This window comes from Cavia porcellus, unplaced genomic scaffold (genome assembly GCF_034190915.1).
Source record: "Cavia porcellus strain 051 isolate PalLab524CR breed Dunkin Hartley unplaced genomic scaffold, mCavPor4.1 scaffold_32, whole genome shotgun sequence".
NCBI lineage: Eukaryota > Metazoa > Chordata > Mammalia > Rodentia > Caviidae > Cavia > Cavia porcellus.
The window spans coordinates 36,074,974-36,099,363 of NW_026947515.1; the positions used below are offsets into that span (position 1 = coordinate 36,074,974).

A 24,390-nucleotide genomic window follows, 5' to 3' on the forward strand; every position below is an offset into this window, starting at 1 on the left:
AGTTCGAGGCCAGCCCGCACTACACAGCAAGACCTTGTCTCAAACAAAACAAAAACAAAAAACAGTCCCCTGTCACTGCCTCCTATGACCTTGAGCAAGTGGTCTCCTCTGAGCGTTTCTTTCACAGCGAGGCTCAAGCTCCCTTCTGACACTATGAAAATTATCATCAGCGGGGGCTGGGGATTTAGCTCAGCGCCTGCCTTGCAAGCGCAGGGCTGTGAGTTCAAACCCCGGTGGACTCTTAACGTGGAGCCACATCCAGGCTTCCCCTCCTCTTTTACCTTGTCATTTTTTCCAAACCACAACCCCATGTGTCAGTTCTTCAAGATTTGCCCTCCTGCTTTTGTTTTGGTTTGTTTTTTTGAGACAGTGTTTTGCTATGCAGGTCAGCCTGGCTTTGGACTCACTTTGTAGCCCAGGCTGGCTTCAAACTCACAGGGATCTTCCTGCTGCAGCTTCCTGAGTGCTGGGATTTGCAGGCATTGCCACCACACCCAGCTTTCAATTTTAGTCATCTGTAACTGAGATGAAAATAGGTTAGAATAAAATAAAATTAGGTACATTAAACACTTGGCATATACTAGGCCCCCAATAAATTTACGAAAGCCTGACTCATAGAATGTTTAATACTAAGTGAGTAAATTAGGATCATGAGGAAGGGATAAGTCCACACCTATTTCTCAAGAGACAGTATAATACCAGGCGTGGTGACACACACTTGTAATCCCAACGCTGGAAATCTGAGCCAGAACAATCATAAATTCAAGCCCAGTTTGGGCAATTAATGAGATCCTGTCTGAAAAGTGCAGGAAGCTCCGTAGCTCAGTGTGAAGGTCCTGGATTCCATCCCCCAGGGGCTGGGGGACAGAAAGAGACTGGCTTCACGCTCATCATTATCAAAGGTGAAGTAGAGGTTAAGATTTATTATCCTGTTCTCGGCGTTTTTGTGTCCCTAATAAAAACTCAGAGTTAACAGGGCAGAAGGAGTAGTAGACCAGGCTTTAAGAAAAGTTAGACTCTTAGAGACAAAGTTGGTGGGAGGTGTAAGTCAGGGGTAGAATATTTGCTTAGCATATTACAACTTTCCCCAGCAGCAAACAATAAAAAAGACTAATTATAGGGCTTGTGGGAAATGAATTAACTCTGAACAGATCTGTCACCCTCAGGACCTAATACTGCCAACCTTACAGGCCTGGACTCTCAATTACGCATCTGGAGTGTTTTTTTCTGTTTTGATTTTTTTGGTGCTCAGGATGGGAATCCAGGATCCCTGGCACGGTAAGTGCGTGCTTTATCATGAGTTACACCCTCCCCTCTGGAGCCAATTCTTTTTTTAAATCTGTACTGGGGATCGAACTCACGACCACTCACTTGCAAGGCAGGCGCTTATGCCGCTGAGCTAAATCCCCAGCCCAAGCTGATTCTGTATATCTTAAATCTTGATCTCCTGTTTACTTTTCTTCCCTTTACTGTGCTTGGTCTCCAATCAAGAAACTCCAAGTCAGGTATAAATGTGCGCACCTGTAACCCAGCACTCACGGAAACAGAGGCAAGAGAATCACACGTTTGAGCCCAGGCTGACCAACTTGGCAAGACCCTGTCTCAAAATAAAAAATAAAAAGGGCCAGGTATGGTATCATGCCTGTAATCCCAGAACTCAGGAGACTGAGGCAGGAGGATTATGTTTGAAGCAAGCCTGGATATGTAGTGAAAACATACAAAATGAACAAAACCCAAAAAGGATTGAGGTTATAGCAAAGTTTGAGGCCTGGGTTCAGTGCACACATGCACGCGCACGTGCACAGTCTCCCAGGAATGAAGGGAGCCCTGGGGCAGCTGCTGCCTCCATCCCACTCCAGTAATTTAGAAGGTAATGGTCTCCCTGGGGAAAGACGCACTTAGTGGTGACAATGAAGCTAATTAACAGAATGCCAATTAGTTTTTGGAGACTGCTGTGTATAGGAGGGGACGCTGTATCTCCTTGAAAAGCCAAAGGGCCAGACTCCAAGGAACAGGTGAAGCAGAGCAGCCAGGTCCCCCCTTCCCATCATCACCCACCCACAGCCCTCGGGTGTGAAGCCTCCTCCGCTCCTGCTCTGCCCTGGGCTTTTCTTGCCTCTGTGGCCAATTCTGAGACAGGTGAGAGACTAGGGGCAGCAGTCATGAGCCAGTAACCGTGCTCAATATGCAAAATATTTCAGACATTCAAAGTTATGAATGTACACAGGCGATGTACGTGTGTACGTGTAACAATCCACACACTCACTACTTAGCTTAGAAGAATGTTACCGGGTGAGGTGAGGCCCTTCCTCCCGGCAGGAGCCAACCTCGATCTGCTGAGTGTGACACGCTTTCAGACTGTGCCGTGTCCTGGCTCTTCCCCCAGGAGCAGTGCTGCCTACAGAGCTCTGGGCGGTGACGTAAGTGGTCCACACCTGCTCTGTCCAGTATGCTCCATAGCCCCTCAGTTCTTAGCTGTCCTTTGAGAAAGGGTCTTACTATTTGTTCAGACACTTCTGTAATGCATAGTGATGCTCCACAATATAAGTCAGAGGGAAGGAATTCTGCTGTACTTTTTACGTTGGCCAGGCTGGGTTTGAACCTGATAATCCTTTACCATTAGCCTTTTTACCAGCTGGGATTACAAGCATGTGCTTCTGCACCAGGTGTTGAAGTTCCTTCTGTGAGACGAGAACAGTGCCTGGCAGAGAGCAGGTACTCAATAAAAACTTAGGCCATGGATTAAGTCATCAATGTAAGCCAGTTATATAAATATCACTCCCATTTCCAAGTTGGGACCACTGAGGTCCAGAGAAGTGACATGACCTGACAAAGTGACCTAGCTTCTAAATGCTAAGTCCGGGATTTGGACCCAATTCTGATCTTTCTTTTTTAGTTGAGTATTGGAACCAAGGCCCTTAAATGCACTGATGAACCACCACTGAGCTACATCCAGCTCAGACTAAACCTTTAACCATTCCCAAAGAGATTTACTAAACCTCTCCCAGAGCTGTCACTTAAACAAGAGGCAGCCTGTTTGGGCCTTCTGGGACAACCTGTCATGGCCAGCCGCAGTGTCAGCTCAGAGTTCTTGGGTGTCCCGGTTTGACCCTGCCCTTCCTTCCACCCAGGCGCACCATGTGCACAGCTCCTCTCTGCAGCCAGGTGACTGAATTCTGACACGCAGACAGGTAGCACCGGGAAAGGAGAAGCAGGGTGGACAGCAGTGAGAGGACTGGGGCTGTACGGACGGGAACAGGCCCTGAGGTGAGGGGTCGGCTCTTCTAACGAAGAGGCATGGGCTTTTTCTACTTTTATTTATGAAATGTTTACTCAACTGGTACAAAGTTAGTGTCTGTCCACAGGCTAGTGGAGGCGGTTACGGGCCTTTCTCCTCACTCTGCCAGGTGCTGCAGCCCAAAGTGGCTTCATCCGTCCTTCCATCTTTGCACCAAAGATGCTGAGTGGGCTGAGAAAGGCTTTGGGCATGGAGAAGGCTTCAGGCAGAGGAGGAGGAGAGATGGGGAGACCCAAGCCGGACCCCTCCTCCTGGAGTCAGAAGCTTGACCCCGAGTGTCCCGGCAGGATTTGTGTTTCTCTGGAGCAGTGGTTTGAGTCAGGTATCAGGGAGGCTGACCCTTTGCTATGGCACTGTGACCCTTTCCTGTCTTCCCAAGGCAGGTTCAGGCGGGTCCCCTTTGCTACGTATCAGGTGGTAGGGTACACTGTGCTTCACGTCATCTCTTTCAGAGCTGCCTGCCTCCTCAGCCCTGTAAGGGCCCTGCCCTTAGTCCTCAGAGCTTAGGGCCAAGGCGCCAGACACAGTGGACCCCAGAGCTTCTGACATCTCACTGTCTGCACCCGCAGCTATGTCCACACTTCCAGGGGCACCATGCCCTCCTTGCTCCCTAGCGGGGGCAGCAAAGATTCCTCCTCCAGGAACTTGAGGGGAAAGTGAACCAGGTGGCCCTTGACCTCGGTGAGCTCAGAGCAGGCCAAGGGAGGGCTGACCACCGCCAGAGGCTTCACAGCCACATACTCCCGGAGAGTCCGCAGGGAACGCGTGGCATTGGACGGCAGGCATCGGAAGATCTGAGGGCAGGGGCGCACATGAAAGGGGGTCAGTCCTGGAGAGACTCTTCCAAGGCTCTGAACTAAGCAGGCTGGACTTCCCACTCCCCACACGACTTCTCAGTACCCCGCAGGACGGAGGCCCCGGAATCCCTAGTAGTAAACAATCTCCAAATCCACATTTCGCTCCTGAGAATGTGGAGGGATTTCTCTCCGTCCCACCCAGCCTGAGTAGGACACTCCACCCGTCTCCCCCTGCCAGCACCTCTCTGCCCCCACCTGCTCATAGATGGTGGCATTTTTCTCTGCTGTGTCTTGCCACAACTGGAAGAAGTCATCACAGACCGGGTCTCGGAGATCCAGGTCTGGCCTGGCATTTGCCCCCAAAATCACACTACGGAAGAAAGGGTCCCAGTGGGGCCAATTAAAGACTTTTTGTCTTTTTCGTTTTTATCAGTACCAAGGATCGAACTCATGACTGCCTGCTTGCAAGGCAGGCGCTTATGCCGCTGAGCTAAATCCCCAGCCCCCCAATTAAAGTCTTAAAAAATATTATTATTTTTTTTGATGCTTCTACTTTGTGATACCTAAACCGGATTAGTCTGCTGTCAGTGGTCCTCCCATTGAGCTGCAAAGGCAGAATCTCACAGCCTCCCCCCTCCTCCTCCAGCACCCTGCCCAGCCCCACCTGAAACAGTGTTTCCGCAAACTTAGGGCAAACCGGCCCGCCTGATACTCTGCCCCGTCCATAAGGGACGACACCATCTCTGTGTCCTCGATCAGCACAGCCAGCTCACTGTCCCGCTTCCCTAGCAAGCTCCGGTCGTTGATGTTTGCAGAACCTGGGGTGAGTGTGTGGCAGTGACCACCTGGGCCCAGGGGAACTCCCCCCAATACCTCAGGACCTCGGTAGACCATTAACACTGGTAGCCTCTGTCCTGCCCCGTCCACACTCCGCCCTTTCCCACCTTGCTCCATGCCAGAGGCCCAGGCCCAGCACTGACCAATGATCACTGTCCGGTCATCCGCAATGAGCATCTTGCTGTGAATGTAAATGAGCTCTGAGACTGGGTGCCCGCCCAGCTCTCCATGTGTTCGAAGCCCACAGATGGACATGTAGTCCCGCCATGCTGTCCCCACTGCACGCAAAAGAGACAGAGTAAGAAGGGGGGTGAAGTGAGCACTGCCCCTACGCACAGATGGGGCCTGGTCCCACCTCCTTTCTTTTTTTTCTTTTTTTAAACTTTTTATCAGCACCAGGGATCGAACTCACGACCGCCTGCTTGCAAGGCAGGTGCTTATGCCGCTGAGCTAAATCCCCAGCCCCGACCCCACCTCCTTTCTCGAAGTTCTACCAGGTCAGGTCTGCACCCTGACTGCCTGCACCCCGACTGCCGTGAGACCACCTGTGCTCCCAGCAGTGCTTAGGCATGCACTATGACAACCTCCCCCACCCCCAGGCCTCCAGCAACACAGCTTCCCCAGGGGTACAGAGCTGGAACCCGCGTGCTCAGCACTCACTGGCTGCTTTGAGGCGATGTAGGATTGAATATTCACCACGACACAGGGTCCTGAGAGGAAAAAAGTGTGAACATTAAAAAGGGAAAAAAAAAAAGAAAGAAAGAGCGGGAGGGAGATGGAGCTTAGGGGAGGAGGAGAGCAAGTGTGAGGCCAGGTGGGTTTCAAAGGCACAGCAAGAAGGCATCAGAACAGAGTGGGGGCGGGAGCGCACCTGTAAGTGAAGTGCAGAATGGCCTGGATGGAGTTCCCCCCACCTGTGGTGATGTCGCCCTCAAAGCCAGGGAGCAAGGGCAGAAGCACATAGACCCGGAAGCACTGCCCCTGCCTGGGGAGAGGGGCAGTCAGGGGCAGGCCAGCCCTGAGCCAGCCGTGCCGCCCCAGCTGGGCTCACACAGCCCACCGGCCCCACCTTCCTGACAGTCCACCTTACTTGTGGGCCTTCAGGATTCTCTCCACAATCTCATCGCCCACCTTGTTCAGCACCGTGCGCCCATCTGAGCAGCTAATGAAGAACTGATTCTAGGGAAGGGACCAAAGACAGACTTGAGTGCCCCACCGCAGCCCTTGCCGAAGCTCCCGCCCCAGTGCCTGCGCCCAGGCTTTTCCGTTTGCTCCAGGCCGGGCTATAGCAGCCCCCTCCCGATGACTGACCCCACTGGCAACCCCAGCTGCTCTTCCGAACACCCTGCCACCGCTCCCCACCCCCACCCCACTCAGTCAGACCTCAATGTAGAGGAAGTGCTTGCTCTCCCTGATGGTGTGCAGGTAGGCGTTGAGGATGGAGTTCTCCAGCGTCCCTGCAGACCAGCGGTCCACAGACCGCAAGACCTGTTGGAGCAGTAACCGTGATGTGATTGCCAGCCTAGGAAAGAGGGATCTGGGGTTCTGCCACAGTGGGGAGAGCTGGCGGGCGTCTGGCAGAGCCAAGAGGGAGGAGGAACTGCACCCAGTCCTTGGTGATGAGGTTGCTCACCTGCACAGTGGTGCACTGCACACCGGGGAGTGTGAACGGGAGTTGGTTTACAGTGCTGATGGACTTGGGCAGCAGGTACGGGTATGCGGGGGTCTTGTACTTAGCCTTGGTGGTCTGGGGTAGAGGGACAGCTCCGTTAGCAGGAGGTGACAGGGTGAGCCTGGTTCCCTCCCCACTTTCACCCCACCTGAAGCAGGGAACACCTTGGTGAAGTTCCAGCGCTGGATGAAGTGCCGGGCAAGGTCACGGGCAGCTGGGCCATGGACAACCACCCCCACATCCCTCCACGGCATCCGGGGTGTGGTCTCCCTGTCAATGAAATCTGGGAGTCCCGGAGGAGTCAGGGGAAGGCCAAGGCTGCTCTCTGGGGGACACTGGGGCAGGGAGGAGAAGGAGCCTGCCAGAGGGGAGGGTGACTCTTCCCTGGTCACACCTCCTAGTCTCCGTCCCAGCCCCAGCTTCGTCCCAGCCCCAGCTTCGCCCCTGCACCCAGCTCTTGGGGGTCTGGGGTGGAGCCTCACCTTCAAAGGGCCGGTCTAACTGCACCCAGTCCTTGGCGATGAGGTTGCTGTAGTCCTTGCCTAGCCAGAAGAGCTGGTTGTGAGAGAGGTCCGGAGCGGCTTCGGGGTCTGGGCACTCAGCGGGAGGCTGCAGGAGGGACACACCCAGGACCCAGGCGTGGCGAGGTCAGGGGCACACAGGGCCAGGCTAAAGAGAAGACAGGAGCTCAAGAGTGAGAGAGCGATACGGAGAGCAGGCATGATGAGGAGGGAGGCGCTGATCCCTGCAGGCCACCTCCAGGTGCAGCTGGAGGAAGCGGAAACGGAGCAGGGTATGGTGCTTCTCAGAGCCTCAGACACGCTGCAGAACTCAGGGTGAGCAGTGCCTGGGACAGCGGGAGGAGCCCGAAGCCAAGGGACACAGATTTAGGTTATCTGCTTACCTGCGAGGCTCCTGATCCAGACGAGTCTGCGAGGTCAGTCAGTCGGTAGTGCAGGTCATCCCAGCGGCCATAGGCAAGGTCCAGCCCCCCCAAGAAGGCCACTGCTTGATCAACCACCAAGAGCTTCTCATGGTGGGCCCACAGCGTCATCTGGTCTGGATGGCGCATCACCTGCAGCAGGTATGCAGGAGCTCAGGAGGACAGGCTTGGGGGAGAAGCCGGGGAAAGGTAGGAGGGTAAGGCTGCTAGGGAGAGGGTGAAGGAACGGGGAAGCTCCAGGAGCACCCCAAAATGGGAGGAGTCTTCGAGGCCTGAAAGTCACTTTTTCTTTGGAGACAGGGTCTCCCTAACGTCACTAAGTCACTCAGGCTGGGCTCAAGCTCGTGATCCTCCTGCCTCAGCCTCCCAGAGTGCTGGGATTATAGGCATGAGCCATGGTACCCAGCTAACAGTCACCTTTATGTTAGGGTGGAGCAGCATCAGTGTCCTCTTGCTGTAGCCACTGTTGATGCCCAAGGCCAATTCCACTTCCTTAAACAGCAGAACAGACACACGAACACCCTCCTCCTGGTGGTGGGAGAATCAGAAACTAGCGCCTCTCCCAGGAGGCTCCTTTTAGTCCCCCCAAACCCTACCCCATCCTCAGGACTTCTTCTGGGACCTGCTGGAGACCCCAGGTGCTCTGCCACAGACTATCCTGCCTGGACACTCGCAGCAAACTTGGACGGCATGTCCCCCATCTGCTCACTCAGGCTCCTGTCCACCCAGCATGTCTCCCCATCCCCGTTACCCATCTACCATCCTTCCAACCATTTACTCAGCATCCCATCTGCCCCCATTCTCCTCTGCCTTCACCTCTCCCACTCAGCTCTCTCCGTCCACCTTCCTTTCCACGTGGCCGCCCACCTCCTACTTAGCCACCCACTCTCTTCTGACCCATCGACATTCACAAATGCTCCCAACACACTGGGTGCCGCACTTTGCACTGGAAGTGATGTTAATCAGCCCAGTGAGAAAGACAAACATGCCTCCAGGAAATGCAATTAAATGTTATGAGTTCTGGGGGGGAAGTTTATGCCAGGACAGGAAGACCGAGCTGGAAGCAGCAGAGCTGGAGAGACGCAGAGCTGACTGGGCAGGCTTCCTTGCCCGAAGCCTCAGATTCCGGCCTTAGCTCGTGCCACGGTCTGTGTGATCAATGTACACCCACAGGCAGTCCCTGCCAAGCCCCCCTCCAGCCCGACTCCTCACCGCGGCCTTCTTGAGCATGAAGTCCAGTCTCCAGTCGTCTGAATGGGCTGGGCGTTTCAGGTAAACCTCAGGACTCAACCTAGGGGTCAAGGCAGGGCTGTACAGCAAGCTAAGCTGCAGACAACCAGCCACTCCTCCCTCGGCCCCTGCGCTGACCTGCCGCCGGCCCTGGCCTACCCTGCTTACCACCAGTCTGTGATGAAAATCTCCTCTCGGGCTCGCAGGATGGCATCTGCCACAGCAGCAAAGTAACCTGCCCCATTCACAAACCTAAGGGGAGGCCAAGCCAGGGAGTCAAGGGAGTCAGAAGCCAGAAAGCTCTGGAGAGTGAAGAGAGAGGACAGCCTCAGATCAGAGGTGACTACAGGGTCAAAGATCAGGAGTGACTGCAACAGTCAGACACATCAAAACGAGGTCAGCCGGGACGACTTACCAGTAAAAGTTATAAATAAAAACTGAAAGTGACAAACAACAGAAATTGACTACACAATTGCACGCAAGGAACTCCAACGAATCAGTAATGACCAGACAAGGAGACCAATGGAGAATGAGCAGCGTGAGAACTGACAATTCAGAGCGGAAGTTAGGGTCAGTCACAGGTAAAGATGTTCAGTTTCACTGGTAAACAAGGAGCCGGGTCAGAAGTGCCTGGAGTAGAGGCACGCACCACCACACCTGGCACTGAGAATTAAAACCTTTTATTTAACGTGCTACTGTATTGTTTGCTCTCCCCCCCCCAAGGGTTCTGGGGACCAAACCCAGAGCTAGACACGCTAGACAAGCACTCTACTATTGAGCTACAGCCCTAGTCCTTGACTTCTTAGTAACTCAGAGTTGCTGGACATCGTAGCACATATCCATTGTGCCAGCGACCTGGAGGGCAGAGGCAGGAGTAACACAAGTTCTAGGTCAGCCTGAGCAACCTAGCAAGACTCTGTCTCAACATGAAAAGGGCTGGGGATGTAGCCAGTGACACAGCACTTGCCCAGCCTGCTCGAGGTCCTAGGTTGTTGCATCCTCAGGCACACACACACTCTCTCTCTCTCCCTGCCCCATACAATTGTTGTGAAGGTTCACTAGATTCATGTACATCTCATAGTTTGTGGCACACAGTAAATCCTACAAAAGTGGGAGCTGCTACTAATTCTTACATTAAAAGGAAACCCCAACATCAGCTCCGAGAAGAAGCTCTGCTTACGCCAAGTTACTTGGCTGAGCACCCCAAGATCAGGTGCTGAGGCCTCACGGGCTCTTCCCTGATATCTCCGCCTCTCTCTGCAGCAGCAATCAGTTCTCCTAGTCCCCAAACACACCAAGCTGCTTCCGCCTTCTCTGCCTTGGACAGCCCTTCTCTATTTTCTTTATCTTGCTAAAGCAAACCTCAGGGTTACGCCTTCTGGAAGCCTGACCTGATTCTCCACTCTGTGCTCTGTGTCTGTCACTAGTAAGACAAATTCACATTGCTTCACGATTAGATCACCTTCTTCCCTAAAACCAAGAGGGCCATCTTGTTGTCGGCACTGGACCAGGAACATAGTAGGAATTCAGAAAATGGTTCTCAAGTAAAGGAGTTTATCAGAGGTTTGGGGAGATAACAAACAGAGGAGGGCCTTGTGATTTCAAAAGTTGTAAGATATCAGAGAGGTCAGGGGTCCGAAGAGATTACCAAGTTTGGGAGTCACAAAGAGGATTCCGAGAAATCAACGTAGTTAAATAAATCAGGGATTCAGAAAAGCAAGGTCATATAGGTCTGGAGGGCAGAAGAGATAAAAGAGAGAGTGAAGACCTTGGAAAATACCAAAGGAGGTTAAAAAAACAAAAGGCACACGCAAGCTCAGAAGGACAACAGCGTCTCACCACCGGGCCAACGTGCGGGGCCGGGGCGGGGCATAGCTCTCATGCCGGTGCAGCTGGAGGAAGTCTCGGCCTGGGCCCCGAGCCAGCTCTGCGATCTCCTGGGCCCACCACCGCGCCTGCCGGTAGCTGCTGCACTTGAGAATCAGGGACCTGGACAGGTACAGTGAGACACGCCACTAACCCTCCTCTTCTGTACTTAGTCTGCCCGGACGGACGTCTTTTCCTACTTCCTCTCCGAGTCCCTATCGTGACTCCACAGACACTGCCTTATTTAACTGGGTCCCAAGCAACTAATACGGCATAAAGCATGCAGGTTTGTTCCGTGAATGAATGCATGAGTGGAGGTCCTTCTGCTTCCCCCCACTTCCCTTGACTCTGGCTCTCAAAAGTATCCTCGAGTCTGGCTGGACTAGGTCCCTGGCTCAAAACTGTGGTCGATCCAGGGGGCAAGAAGCAGAAAAGCCTTCCTCTCCTGTCCCACCCCTCTCAGGCTACAGGCTGCTCTCCACTCCTCAGATGGCTCTCACACCCACGGGGAGCTCTTACCTGTGGGAGGTGTCAATCCGCACCCCGTACCGGGTCTCTGTGCTCCTTTTCCCCACCTGCACCTCAAACCCAGGGTCAAACAGCTGAACAAAAGAGATGACACCGGTCTCCAGACACATGTACAGCAGAAAAGAGTCTTTCACCACCAGCCACCTGGAGCAAAAGGGCAGCCCCGTGTGTGTCCCCTGCCGCAGAGAGCACCCTCCTCACCTCAACCACTGCTCAGCCCCAGGCCTCACCTCTTTGACCAGCGATAACAGACTTGGTCTCGACCACAACAGGTGAGGCCAGGAACACGGTGGCCACCTGAGCGCTTCCGGATCACCCCCTCCCTGCAGGGAAAATCAGGCGGACACAGATGCCAGATGAGGACTCGAGGCCCAGGATCACCCTGCCAAGCAGCAAGAGGATGAATGATGTCTTCAGGAGACAGGGGAGCCGGGCGAGGGGCCAGACACTCACAGTCCTTTGGGTCCCAGGTCTGGGATAAAGGAGAGCTGACTCACTTCCAGGAATTCTGTCTGCAGAGGGAGACACAAGCTCAGACTACGGACTCTGACCCGTTTCCCCCACTGGAGATCTGATTATCCGGCGCCACTTCCAAAGACTCATCAGGCGTCCAGGTCCTGGACCTCACCATAGCATGGTAGTTTCGATAGAAAGACATGGTCAGGAGCCGGTTGAGGTAATTCTCCAGGTATTTCTGAAGGAAGACGAAAGAGAGAGAGAGAGACAGAGGCAGATGGGCACAGTCTGCACCCTGCACCTCCTCAGAGGCCCTGGGGTCTGCTCACACCTGTTTGCTGGCTGCATGTCTGGCAGAGCCTTCGGGACTTCCTCGGGGTAGAGGGGGCATTTCTCTGTTGGCTGTGTCAGCGGGCTCTCGTGCTGGAGAATAGGCAACAGCAAAGCTGTGGAAGGGATGGGGTGCGGGTTAGCGGAGCGCCGGGAGGCTGGAGCTGGGGTCTGTGCAGGAAGGGAGGCAGCCTTGAGCTCACAGAAGGCAGGCTCCCCACCCTACAAAAGGAGCCGAGAGAAGGGGGAGGCTGCCAAGGGCATTTTGGGCATCCAGCCCGGCTGACATATTGGCAGAGCAAGAAAAGTTTCCTGGGAGGAGGCCTGGCAGCCAGAGTGGGGGCAGGAAAGTGCTTGGGGTCGAGGGGATGCTGTGGCCCAGGGGAGGCAGGCAGGCAGGAGACAGTGATGGCTGCCCCAGGGTTAAGGGCTCACGCCCTTCACAGGGAGCAGTCAGGTCCCCTCACCGAGCCAGAGGGAGCAAACTCATCAAGACTTTGTGTCTCTGGAGGTCGCGATGCAGCTCCTGGAAATGACGGAACTTCTTCTTGGTCGTCCAGGTGAAGTCACCATGAGCCAAACGGACGGAATACAGAGTGCAGGTCCCCACCTGGGGGTGAGAGGAACTGAACCTAAGTGCCCTGGCAGACCTCGGCCCCCATGCGTCTGCACGTCCCGCGCACCCTCCCGGTGCCAGCCCAGCTACCTTGGATCCACTGGTGTACCTCTCAGTTCCCACCACCTGGGCGATGACGGGGACCCCGGGGGCAAACACCAAGGGGTGCATTTTCAGAGGCTGCAGGTCATAGACGGCCAGGAAGGGATGCATTCGGTCAGCTGAGAGGAAAGAAAGCCCAGTGGGTGAGAACTCCAGAAGTCCCAGGCCCTGGTGCTCGCCTCCCTGAGCGCCACACTCCCGCGTACCTGGGTCCTCGCCCTCCCTCAGGGTGTCGATCTCATCCGGTTCCATGTGTAACTGGCTGGAGTCCAGGTAGTCCCCATAGGGGAAGGGGCACCCCTGGGTGGCCGTCATGTCACTCGAATGTTCGGAGGCCTCAGGAGGCAATCTGCCCTGCAGAAACCGGCCCCGGGACCTTATCTTCCTCACTAGCCCGTTCCCGGCGAGCCCCCGCCTCCCGTGATTGCAGACCGGGGCCTCGCTGCTCCGGTCCCCGTCGCGCCCTGGGCCCGCCCCTCGCGCTCGGGGAACACCCGCCGGCCGGGATGGGCTCGCCCTGGGCGGTGCGGAGCGGAGCGGAGCTCCGGAGGACCCGCGGGCGGGCCGGGAGGTCCGGGCGGGAAGCAGGAAGTCCCGCGCGCTCCCCGCCCCGCGCTGAAGCGGCCCCGCAGGCCGGAGCCCGGAGCCCCGCCACGCCCGGCCGCAGCCCCTCACCCAGGCGGGCGTCCGCGGGCGGGAGCGAGCGCGGGGAAGAGCGCACACCCTGCCGGCCGGGCGGGCGGGAAGGGCCGGCCTCCGCCTCACCACGCCCCGCCCCGCCTCACCCCGCCTGGCCTCGCGGGGCGCTCGGGCGCCCTCCGCCCCGCCCCCTCCCCCTCCCCTCCCCGTCCCTCCCTCTCCCTCCCCGCCCTCCCTCTCCCCTCCCCCTTCCCGCCCCTCCTCGCCCTCCCCCTCCCCTCCCCCTCCCCCTTCCCGCCCCTCCGCAGGGGGCGTCGCCGTGCCCGAGCCGCCCGCTCTCCCGGCCGCAGGAGCCGGGCTCCAGTGGCCGCTCCCGCGCGTCCCCCAGCGCCGTCGCGGGGCTGCTCCCTCCTCGGTGGCCCGGGACAGATACCGTCTGTAGATAAAGGGGAGAAAAGGATAAAAGGCCCAAAGGGTAGTGGACGGAGCTTCCGTCGGTTCATCTATTTGCAAAACATCTATGCGTGCTTGCTGTGTGCCAGACGCCAAGGATAGAGAAGTAAACCAGAGCGTCAGAGCTGTCTGGCATTTATAGTCCAGGGCATTTTTTATTACAAATCCAAAAACAGGGCTGGGGATTTAGCTCAGCGGCATAAGTGCCTGCCTTGCAAGCGCGAGGTCCCTGGTACCGGCAAAAGTAAGGAAAAAAAAGATACAAATCTGAAAACACAGGGTACCCTCCACCCCCACCCCCACACAGATTTGTTTCTACTGATTTTGTTTTGTTTTGAGACAGGTCTCACTAGGTATCCCAGGCTGGCCTCAAGCTCACAGAGATCCTCCTGCTTCTGCCTCCCAAGTGCTGGGATTATAGATGTGCGCCACCATGTCAGGCCTATTTGTGCTTCTGATAGACGTTTGGGTTGTCCTCAGTTTTCATCTGTTCTGAGTAATATAAATACCATAAATATTTCTGTGCATATTTATGAGTAGCTATCATATTTCTTTTTTTTTTTTTTTTTTTTTTTTGCTATCATATTTCTTAAGAAAATAGGAATGGTGTTGCTAAGTCATATAAATATTTGTTTAATTTGTTACCTGCCAAACTGTCTTCCAATACTGTCATTTTTAGCTGGGCATGGCGATACTCGCCTCAAATCCCAGCACTCTGGGAGGTTGAGGCAGGAGGCTCATCCCAAATTCAAACCCAGCCTGGGCATTTTTAGCAGTTTAGCAAGACCTTGTCTGGGAAAAAAAAAAAGGTAAAAAGAATCGGAGCGCAGCTTAGTGCTATGGCCCTGGGTTGGATCTTCAGTACTACAAACATAATGTGAAGTAGGTGGGCGCTATGGCTCTTGCCAGTAATCAACACTTGGGAGGCTGAGGCAAGAGGATCACGGTGCATTCGAGTCCAGCCTGGGCTACACATGGCATTCAAGACCAACCTGAACTACATAGCAAGACCGTGTTGCAAAACAGCATCAACAACAGTAATGTCAACTTTTAGTGTAGCCGTTCTAGTCGTCCTAATATCTGTAATAGGTGCATCTCTGCGATTTCATTTGCATATCTCTGAATATTAACGAGTTTCCTGTATTTACTAACCATTTGTGTATCTTCATTTATAAAGTGTCTGCTCAAGTCTTATGGTATAATCTCGAGAGGCCTCAAGGAATGTAGTAGGCAGAATCTAAAAAGCACACACTCATCCTCGGTTCCTAAGCGTGATGATTGGGTGTTCATGTTCCATGCATGACATGTGCCTCCTTTGAACCTTGTTAAGACATCGGCTCATTACTCATCTGATGTGAAAAATAAAAAATAAAAAGCACAAGAAATAGAGTGGGAGCCGTCCAGAGAGGTGCTGGGGTTATAGGGATGTACCTTAGTAGGAATTTGTTTTGTTTTGTTTTTGGCTTTTGGAGCCAGGGTCTTGCTGTGCACTTTAGATCGGCATTGAGCTCACTTTGTAGTCCAGGCTGGTCTCAAATTTATAACGATCCTCTTGCCTCAGCCTCCCGAATACTACAGGGGTGTGCCACCACACCGACTTCATAACAGGACTTTTTAGAAGAAAACTTTGGGGTGATGGAAATGTCTCACACTCTGCTTGGTGACGATTATATGAATGTATATACTTAATAAAAGTTTCAGAGGCATAATAAACATATGCATGTTAAGGTGGAGACAGCTATGTATGCCTGTAATTTCCACTTTTGGGGAGGCTGAGATAGGAGGAACTACTTCAATAATTTTTTTTTTAATCCAGCAGAGCACCTGCTTGGCAAGCACAAGGTCATGCGTTTGATCCCCAGAATAAAAAACAAAAATAAAATAAAGTAAAAAGCCACCAGCTTCCTAAATCGGGCAGTAAGGTACAGTCATGATTGCAGTACTCTTTAACGTTTCCTGCACCGTGGTGCTTTCCATGAACAACACAGCGTTTGCACAGCTGTGCTCCAGAGCACCCGTGGCTACGAGGCTCTGAACCAACCAGGGCTCTCTGCCTGAGCTCTGGCCACCCTAGCCTGAGCGAGGGTATCAGCTCCCTCATTCTTGGGAAGCTCCGTGTGTGGTTAGCACAGTACTCCCTGGGATAAAACCCAGACTGATTTGGTCTGCGTTTGGAGAACATGGCTCCAGCTCTGCCACAACTGTTTGTGTGATTTTGGGCAAGTTATCTTATCTCTGAGTCTCTGACTTTCTTCATCTGTAAAATCAGGATAGTAATAGTAACAGCTCAAAAGATCTTTGAGGGCTGTGGGTGCAGAGATAGAGTGCTAAATTCCATCCCCAATACACACACACACACACACACACACACAGTCGTTAACTTGTCAGTTGACATGATTAAGTGAGAAGAGGTAATTTGTAAAGTCCTTAGGAATTTTTACAGCACAACATAATTAACTAATGAGAACTATCCCCATTAAGAGAGACTAGCGTGCACTGGCCCCATGCCATTGACCTGGAGCCAACAAGTTCAAGGCCCAGGGAGACAGTTCAGACAAGTCCCACCCTAGAACAAACCAAAAAAAGGAACAAAAGCCACCAGGCCATTTAAAGTGGACGTAACAATTCCTGGATAGTAGTTTCTTATTTTAGGGCTGGAGGTAAATTGCTCATGTAGCATGTAAGAGACCTTGGGCTCCACCCCTAATGCTGCAGAACAACAAACTTTCTTAGTCTGTGCTGATATTCACCTTTTTTTTTGAGTTGAAGTCTCGCTGTGTAGTTCAGTCAGGCCGCAAACTCACTGTGTACCCCAGGTTGACCTCAAACTCACAAATTCATGGTAATCTTCCTGCCTCAGCCTCTCAAGCATCAGGATTACAAGCATGTGCCACCACATGCATCTCTTATTCTATGATAGACGTGGTAGCACATGCCTATAACCCCAGAATTTGAGAGACTGATGCAGGAGGATCACTTATTTGGAGGCCAGTCTGAACTGCATAGTGAGCAGCCAAATGAACAACTTTCTTATTCTAAAACAAAAACAGTATCCTTTAATTTTTTTTTTTTTTTTTTTTTTTTTTTTTGAGACAGGGTTTCACTGTGTAATGCAAGCATACCTTGAACTTGCTTATGTAGCTCAGTTTGGTCTCAAAACTCACATTGATCCTCCTGCCTCAACCTCCCAAGTGCTAGGATTACAGATGTGTGCCACCACGCCTGGCTAGTTTTTTTTTTTTTTTTTTTTTGTCTTTTTTCATTTTTATTGGTACCGGGGATGGAACTCAGGACCGCCTGCTTGCAAGGCAGGTACTTATGCCGCTGAGCTAAATCCCCAGCCCTGCCTGGCTAGTTTTTCAAATTTTAATTGTTTTGTTTTGTTCCAGTATCCCTATGTGGTTCAGGCTGGCCTCAAACTCTTGAGATCCTCCTGCCTTAATTCCCAAGTGCTAGGATTACAAGTATGCGCCACCACACCCGGATTCAAACTTTATACTTTGGGCACTCTAAATTTTCACTATAAAATAGACATACACTCACAAAAGAAGGAGGGAAGGGGAAGGGAAGGGTTCAGGGCGTATGCTCGTGACAGAGCACGTGCTTAGTATGTGCAAAGCCCTGGGTTCAGACCCCACCACCAGAAACAAAACAAAGCAACAGCTCTCCACCCCCAGCAGTGTCTGGCCTGGCAGGAGCTCGTGTGCACTGCACTGAGATTGCATGGTGTCTTAGCACCCCTGTCTCTGCCCTGCATCCCTCCTAACATCTATCTGCTTTTATACAGGGATTAGAGAAGAACCCCAAATTTAAGGAGCTCAAGAAAGTAGGTGAGTGAGACTATCCCCCTACTCCTTTCTCCCCCCCTCTTTTACCCCGCCCCCTCCACCCCCTGGCTCCCATATAATCACCAGGCGGTGAGGCTAAGTGGCAGTTTCGTGCACAGGGTAGGGGGTGTCACCCTTCCCCAGTCTCTCCTGGCTGCTCCCAGATCCAGTTTTCTCTATTACCAAGATGGGTCTGAAGGGAGCATGGTGCTTCCCGTGGTGTGGGTGCCCGAGACAGCGGGGGACTGAAAGAGGAACAGGTATGGGGCTCGGCCTGGGAGGGGGGATCATGGGGAAAGGTAAATCCTCAAACCAGCTGACCCTGTCTCTGTCTCTCTCTCCCTCTGTCTCTCTCTCATGGGAGGAGGAACTCTCACATCCTCACGGGGTGGCTAAAGACTTTGCAGGCCCCAGTGCAAAATAGAAAGCCCAGGGCCCCTAGTAAAATGTGAGCATTTCTAAATGGTGACAGCAGAGTACTTCACCAAGCACGGGTCCCTTGTGGGTGGGAGTGGGGCTGGTGGAGGGTGCTTGGCACCTGCTCAGGCTGCGTGTCTGTGAAGCCCGTCTGCTCTCTCGGCAGCCCCTCCATAATCCCTGTGGCTGCTGCCACCAACAGTCCCTGTCCCCTCCACTTCAGTCCCCCAGGGCAGCTTCTTTCATTCTCAGCTGCAGGTGGGAAGGGGGAAGAGGGGAGTCCAGCGCTGACCAGCAATCCCCCTCTCCGTCCCTCAATCCCCTCCTAGGCCGGCATCTTGCTGACCCTCCAGGTGCCAGCACAGTGGTGGCCCCCGTGGAAGCTGAAGGGGAGCTTCCCTCCCCAGGAGTGGGTGTCTACTTCAGCAGGAAAGCCCGCCTCTCTTTTCGCCATCAGCTGCATGATGTGGCTGCCGCCGTTGACTCCACCATTTGACCAGGACAAATACCTGGCAACCTACTTCACCCCATTTCTCAGCGGCCCAAGTGTTGGGCAAGCCTGTCGTGACTTTTTCATTCTGTGTGTTTGGAGAGGGGAGCCGGTGGCAGTCATGGGCCAGCAAAAGAACCAAGCAGTCAGCCCGCCCTTCCTGTGTGCCAGCCGGCACGCAGGCTGGGAGACAAGCAGAGGGCCGGGTCTCCCTGTGTAGACAACCAGCGGATCCGGAGGAACTCAGGCCAGGATGACAGCAACTGAACTACAAAAACAGCTTAATCCTCAGATCACCTGATTGAATTTTCAGGCCTGGATCCAGTAGTCTGAGCAGCTGTTTAGAGGGGGCTTCCTTCTGTTTTGTTTTGAAATCTATTACTGTTCTCGCTGTTTCGTTCAGTTTTGTTTTATTCTCTTCAACATAAATAAATGAATGCATTTGCTCAGCACTGCCAAACGTCGTGTGGATCAGCATGTTGGGGCAGGGACGAGGCACAGGACCACGGTGGGACACAGAAAACGTCGAATGAGGAGGTCGGCCAGGGGTGTGGCCAGCAAGCAAGTGCATCTGCTGAAGTTAAGCTTCAGAGCTGGTGTGGACAGGGCGGGTTTGGAGGGACAGCTGGGCAGGGCACGTGGCTGTTAAATAAGTGCTTAGCGTCTGCTCCCTCGGCAGCTTTGAAGATCTATCAGTAACCAAGGAGGGAGAATTCTTTCTTCTGAGATTTCCAGCAGGGGGAGGTACATAGTAAAAAAGTAAACATATAAGCATAATACCAGACAGTGATAGATGTTGCTAAGAACAGAATCACACAGGGTAATATGCGAGGGAGGATGGCATTGCTTCAGTTCTGGAGGTTGGGACAGACTTCCCCTTGACCTGCCATCCGAGCTGAGATCTGCAAGGAGAGTGACTCGCTGAAAGCTGAGGCAGGGTCCCGTGTTGGTCACCGATTCCAACACACATACCTCTTCGCGCAGGATACTGACAGTGGGGGAAGCTGTCTGTATGTGGGGACCAGGAATACATGGAGAATCTCTGTTCCTTCCACTCAAGGAAAGCTTTTGCCATGTCATAAACCTATGATCCTAGCTACTCGGTGTGATGAGGCAAAGGTTACAAGTTCCAGGCCAGCCTCAGGCAACTTAGTGAAACCCTGTTTCAAAATTAAAAAAATAAAGTAGCCTTGGAATGAGGTCTGGTAGAATGCTTGCCCAGGATGCACAAAGGTCTGTGTTCAATTCTCAGGACTGCAAAATAAGCAAATAAATAAAGTGTATTTTTACTACTATTTATTTTTGAGACAGGATCTCACTGTGTAGTTCAGATTGACCTAGTGAACTCACTATGTAGCCCAGGCTGACCTGGAACTCACTGCAATCCTCTCAAGTGTGGTGATTACAGGGGTGTGCCACCATGCCTAGATAATAAAGCATATCTCTAAAAAGTCAGGATCTAGCTCAGTGGTATAGTGTGCTAGATTTTATCCCTAGATCCCTAACACCAAGAAGCAGGGGGAAAAACATCAAACAACAGTTCCAATCCAACAAAAAACCAAAAAACCAAACAAAAAACAGCCTGTGTTGTTAAGTACAAAATCTATTTCAAAAAATAGGGAAAAAAAGATAAACCAGCCGATGGCTAGTGTGACGTTTGGGGCGCCGCCAGGTTTTCTGGGTCATGGTTAAGGAGTGGGAATGGTAAGTGGGGCAGTGAGAGGCTGAAGCAGGCTGGGCAGGGAAGCTCACGGAGATCACCGTGGCTGCGGAATGGGAAAGGGATCGTGTAAGGGCAAGTACAGAAGCAGCATGCAATTTAGATATGCTGCCATCCTCCAGGCGAGAAAAGATGCATTTGGGATCAGAGTGGGGTGCAGGGATAGAAGAGGCAGGGTGTTTGTTTGTTTGTTTTTGAGACAAAGTCATGCTATGCAGTTCAGGCTGGCCATGAACTCACTGTGTAGCCCAGGCTGGCCTTGAATTTACAATGATCTTCCTGCCTCAGCTTCCCAAGTGCTGAGACTAGAGGCATGTGCCGTCACACCTGCCAAGGCTTTGTATTCTAGACAAGGCTTGTTTTTGTTTGTCCCTCTCCTTCCTTCCTTTCTTAGAGAAGGTCTGTGTAGTATATATAGGCTGACCTCAAATTCATGGCAACTGGGACTGGGGATTTAGCTCAGCGGCATAAGCACCTGCCTTGCAAGCAGACAGTCGTGAGTTTGATCCCTGGTACCGATAAAAAGGAAAAAGACAAAAAAAAAAAATTCATGGCAATCCCCCTGCCTCAGCCTCCTGAGTGCTGGGACCACAAGAGTGCAGTACCATGCCAAGCTAGAAAAAGAAGTTTTAAAATGTGGCTTCTGTGTTTCTTGATCTTCAGACTGAAGCAGACTGAAATGCATAGCGGTCAGTGAATACCGCTGAGCTCTCTTTATCGTTTGAGCTCCCCTTTTCTCCTTGGCTTGAGTGGGAGCAGCTTTGCAGGGCTGAGTCCACTCTGGCTCTCACAGGAATGGTATTGGCCAAACGAACTCTCTGTGACAGCTCTGTCATCCAACACTGATCCTAAATTCTACTTGCAGACAAGGCTCACCTTTCTTCCCAAAGCCAAGGAAGTCACAATGCTGTACCCTAACCACAAACGAGGTGACAGACCTCTGGCCTTACGCCCGGTAGACAACCAGGATTGCTGGCAGGAGCAGAGCAGGGCACTGACCCCAGTCTCAGAATTCTGAGTCCCCCGGACTTGGACAGTATGTGCTTCCCCACATTAATCACACTCCGGGCAGGACAGGGGCAAAGTATCTGCAGAAAGAGGTCTGAAAACCACCACGCTCAGGTTTACTGAGGTGTGGAGCACTCGTAAATTCCTTTCAGCTCCTCTTCGGTGTCCTGGAGCTCAGTGGATCGGTTTGGACAAATCCAAGTATGGACCAGACAGGTTCGGGCTTGAGGACAAGAAAAGGACCCAAAAGCACAGCTCTTTTTGACAAACTGTTTATTACATCTTGGATCGTTATAGGGCATTGGTATCTCTTACTGCAGCCTTGACTCTGGACTCAGAGGGGTGGTGAAGTGGCGATAGTGAATTTGGGTATCTGGTCTCCCAGAAGCACCTGCCGCTCCACCCCAGCTTCTTCAATGGCTGCCAGGCGGATCACCCCTCCACTGGAGCCATCCCGCTCCATGGCCAGAGCAAGGGCTGTGGATACAAGGAGGAAGCAGGGTTTGCAGTTTGTTGACCTCGCTGGGGCAGGGAGGCTTGAACCTTACAGGAGTAAAAACTCAATTTCTTACCATTGGCTGTGAACTGTAGACACTCCTCCTTCGTCATGCCTTTCCGATAGGTGGCGTCAACGTAGCCATAGATATATGAGCTCCCGGAGCCTCCAATGGCGAAGGACTGCCTCACCAACATACCTCCCATGGGAACTGAGTAGACCTGCCAGAGGGAAGCAGGGCAGTCACAGCTGTACCCTTCCCTCAGCGCAGGTACATTTACGGGTCTGTTTCGGGACAAGTCTGGGGAGAACCAAGAGTAAGTGAAGTGGGGACCGAAAAGAGAAAACAGCCGGGTGGAGAGAAGATCAGAGACCCGACCCTCGTGCTCTGCAGCCTCTGACCTGCCCTCCTTCTTGAGGGTCCCAGCCTGCTACGATGATTCCTGCCATGAGATCTTCCCGGTAGCGGTAACACATCTCCTTAAACAGGCTGGCTGCTGTGTGCACCAGAGGAGGCTCGTTCAACTCAATGCTAGAAAAGGGGGTGAGGGCAGTCACCAGGAAGGCAGTGTCAGGACATTTAGCAGCTCAGGACCACCTCCCTTCAGGTGGGTGCTCCTCCCCGCCCCACAAGCACCTGTGGAAACCGAGCTGGTAAGTGACAGCATCTGCCACTGCCTGGGTATCAGCTGCTGAACCTGAGCGACAGCAGAAAATGCGGTCGTGAATAGGAGTCAGCTTGTCAGTCACTCGATTGGCGATGTAGGACCTGCAGGATGACAGAACAGTGAGGGAAGGACCCCACTACATCTTATCACTATCCACCCCTCGGGACTCCGGGATAGGAATTCCGGTGTTGCCTCTCGGTTCTCATCTGAACTGAAGGAGGCTGGATGGAGGGCAGATTTTTATTTTATAAGGATTCCACAAAAGGGTGACAGGAACTGGGAGTGTAGAAGCTGGGACAAATCTTTACTTTCAGGGAAAAGAGCGATTTCTTGCTACAAAGGCTACAAATGGGCTCACAGAGCCAAAAGTGTAACTCAATGATAAAGACCCTGTCTAGCACAGGTGAGGCCCTAGGTTCCATCACCGGAACACGGGTGTCGTGGAGGGGTGTGGCGGGGAGGGGCCAGCGGGCAGGTGGGGAGGCAAGATGGGAAGACTTCTCAAATCTGTCCTCGGCTCACCCCGTGGTTGTTCTGGAGTCCGCCCCCAGAACCACGCCCCCGTCAAACTGCACAGCCATGATCGTGGTCTAGGCAGAGAGAGAGAGGGTGAGCCCGCGCTGTCCTGCGCACACAGACCGCAGCGATCCGCCAGGTCCCAGAACGCAGAACTTGTGCGCCGCGGACCCAGTTTCAAATAGGCGGCGGGGAGGCGGAATTCCAACCCCCAAGGCCAGAGTGTCCCAGGCCGCCAGACTTCTGACTTGCGCTCCTTCACCGCCCCGCGCTCCCACCAAGCACGTACCGCACCTCTCCGGCACCCTCCGAAGCCCTCTCTGCCTCGAGCATAACACCGCCTCCCTCCTCCCGTGGCCACTGGACTTTCGTCTTCTCGCGAGCCAGCCCTGTGCGCATCTCCTGAGCCTCAGTAACCTCCTCACCCCTGTGGACACTTCTCGGCTTTCCCAGTCTGGGGCGATGGCCTCTGGCCCCCAGCAGGGTGCAGGTCCCGCTCCCCGAGCACTTAGCACGGTAGCCGCCATCTTTCTCTCCTGTACGACCACAAAGCAACTGTCGTAAAACGCCGTGTCACGCTTTAGTCGGCCCCTGAGGGCTTCTGGGAGCAAAACTATGCCGCGGTTGACGGCAGAAGGGCAAAGTAAGGAAGGTTCTTTTGCGACAGGGAGCGTTTGTTAGCAGTGTGGCAGGAAACAAACCAAAGCAATCAAAGAAAAAGAAAAAGCTCTTAAAGGCTGAGCCAATCTGTCTGATTGGAGCTGGGGTTTAAGGGGCCTACGGCATAGACTTCAGAGTCTCAGAATGATCGTGCCACATTCTAAAAGTGCAACTACTGGGTTTGCGCTTAATATTTTTGAAGACATGACGACTGCTTTCTATATCAGCAACACTATTTATTTATTTATCTTTTTGAAGCAAGGTCTCACTATGCAGCTCAGGCTGGCCTTTAGCTCACTTTGTAGCACAGGCGGGTGGGTGGTCCTCCTGCCTTAGCCTCCCCAGTGCTAGGATTATAGGTGAGTGCCACCACGCCCAGTTTGCATCATTTTATATTTGCACCAGTCATGTATGAATTTTTCAACTTTCATGTGCCCTCACCAATGCTTGGTATGGTGAGTTTTTGGTCTTTTTCTTTTGATTTGGTTTGTTTTTTGCGAAAGAGTCTTCCTACGTAGTTAAGGCTAGTCCTGGACTCACTGTAGCTCAGGCTGGCCTTGAACTCTCACCAACATGGCGGCCTCAGCCTCTCCAGTGCTGGGATTACAGGGTGCATCACCGTGCCCAGCCAATGACTAGGTGTAAATGCTATCTTGTGGTTTGGATTTGCATTTCTCTAAAAATTAGTGATATCGGGTGTATCTTCTTTAGAGCAGTTCTAGTCAAGTATTTTGTTCATTTTTATGTTTTGCTTTTGTTTAAAAAATGTTTTTGAGACAAGGTGTCATATAGTTCAAGCTGGCCTTGAACTCGAACTCTTT

The 24,390-nt window shown here is 52.8% G+C and overlaps 3 protein-coding genes and 1 non-coding gene across 9 annotated transcripts; 2 read left to right on the top strand and 2 right to left on the bottom strand.

The window, feature by feature from the left end:
• Positions 1 to 3,300: 3,300 nt before the first annotated feature.
• Positions 3,301 to 13,459, bottom strand: Pld2 (phospholipase D2). 6 transcript variants are annotated; one of them, XM_063241759.1, is made up of 25 exons: positions 13,351 to 13,459; positions 12,882 to 13,029; positions 12,664 to 12,794; positions 12,425 to 12,567; positions 11,959 to 12,073; positions 11,800 to 11,865; positions 11,625 to 11,683; positions 11,402 to 11,494; positions 11,163 to 11,315; positions 10,617 to 10,766; positions 8,946 to 9,029; positions 8,760 to 8,856; positions 7,965 to 8,075; positions 7,509 to 7,679; positions 7,087 to 7,213; positions 6,769 to 6,887; positions 6,566 to 6,679; positions 6,316 to 6,420; positions 6,023 to 6,111; positions 5,804 to 5,917; positions 5,593 to 5,642; positions 5,076 to 5,210; positions 4,760 to 4,913; positions 4,351 to 4,465; positions 3,301 to 4,092 (listed from the first exon to the last, which is right to left on the bottom strand). In XM_063241759.1, exons 2-25 carry the CDS (start codon positions 12,988 to 12,990, stop codon positions 3,868 to 3,870), a joined length of 2,829 nt encoding a protein of 942 aa, XP_063097829.1. In that variant the 5' UTR covers positions 12,991 to 13,029; positions 13,351 to 13,459; the 3' UTR covers positions 3,301 to 3,867. The 6 variants fall into 6 exon arrangements, with proteins under 6 accessions (XP_063097829.1, XP_063097830.1, XP_003466330.1 ...); XM_063241760.1 differs by lacking the exon at positions 13,351 to 13,459 and having other exon boundaries at positions 12,425 to 12,583; positions 12,683 to 12,794; positions 12,882 to 13,342; XM_003466282.5 differs by lacking the exon at positions 13,351 to 13,459 and having other exon boundaries at positions 8,760 to 8,838; positions 12,882 to 13,341.
• Positions 13,460 to 15,021: 1,562 nt separating this feature from the next.
• LOC111755759 (small nucleolar RNA U13) lies at positions 15,022 to 15,122 on the top strand. Its single transcript, XR_002790321.1, has one exon. It is a non-coding gene; the product is annotated as a small nucleolar RNA U13 (small nucleolar RNA).
• A 2,485-nt stretch (positions 15,123 to 17,607) lies between these two features.
• On the top strand, positions 17,608 to 18,961 carry CUNH17orf114 (chromosome unknown C17orf114 homolog). Its single transcript, XM_063241781.1, has 2 exons — positions 17,608 to 17,854; positions 18,341 to 18,961. Exons 1-2 carry the CDS (start codon positions 17,782 to 17,784, stop codon positions 18,505 to 18,507), a joined length of 240 nt encoding a protein of 79 aa, XP_063097851.1. The 5' UTR covers positions 17,608 to 17,781; the 3' UTR covers positions 18,508 to 18,961.
• A 2,524-nt stretch (positions 18,962 to 21,485) lies between these two features.
• Positions 21,486 to 23,513, bottom strand: Psmb6 (proteasome 20S subunit beta 6). The gene is made up of 6 exons (XM_003466281.5): positions 23,335 to 23,513; positions 22,916 to 22,983; positions 22,363 to 22,494; positions 22,128 to 22,257; positions 21,802 to 21,946; positions 21,486 to 21,706 (listed from the first exon to the last, which is right to left on the bottom strand). The coding sequence occupies exons 1-6, from the start codon at positions 23,434 to 23,436 to the stop codon at positions 21,564 to 21,566; spliced, it is 720 nt and encodes a 239-aa protein (XP_003466329.1). The 5' UTR covers positions 23,437 to 23,513; the 3' UTR covers positions 21,486 to 21,563.
• Positions 23,514 to 24,390: the final 877 nt, after the last annotated feature.

What these genes read in the sequence shown, in the direction of transcription:
- Psmb6 (XM_003466281.5), bottom strand. Translation starts at nt 23,436, where the DNA reads ATGGCGGCTACCGTGCTAAGTGCTCGGGGAGCGGGACCTGCACCCTGC. An exon ending in TACCAGCTCGGTTTCCACAG is followed by an intron (nt 22,258 to 22,362) that starts GTGCTTGTGGGG and finishes CCCCTTTTCTAG; the next exon opens with CATTGAGTTGAACGAGCCTC. An exon ending in TCTACAGTTCACAGCCAATG is followed by an intron (nt 21,707 to 21,801) that starts GTAAGAAATTGA and finishes TTGTATCCACAG; the next exon opens with CCCTTGCTCTGGCCATGGAG.
- CUNH17orf114 (XM_063241781.1), top strand. Translation starts at nt 17,782, where the DNA reads ATGGGTCTGAAGGGAGCATGGTGCTTCCCGTGGTGTGGGTGCCCGAGA. An exon ending in GGGGACTGAAAGAGGAACAG is followed by an intron (nt 17,855 to 18,340) that starts GTATGGGGCTCG and finishes ATCCCCTCCTAG; the next exon opens with GCCGGCATCTTGCTGACCCT.
- Pld2 (XM_063241759.1), bottom strand. Translation starts at nt 12,990, where the DNA reads ATGACGGCCACCCAGGGGTGCCCCTTCCCCTATGGGGACTACCTGGAC. An exon ending in TCATGCTCAAGAAGGCCGCG is followed by an intron (nt 8,076 to 8,759) that starts GTGAGGAGTCGG and finishes TCCCACCACCAG; the next exon opens with GAGGAGGGTGTTCGTGTGTC. An exon ending in ACATCGCCTCAAAGCAGCCA is followed by an intron (nt 5,211 to 5,592) that starts GTGAGTGCTGAG and finishes TTTTGCGTGCAG; the next exon opens with TGGGGACAGCATGGCGGGAC.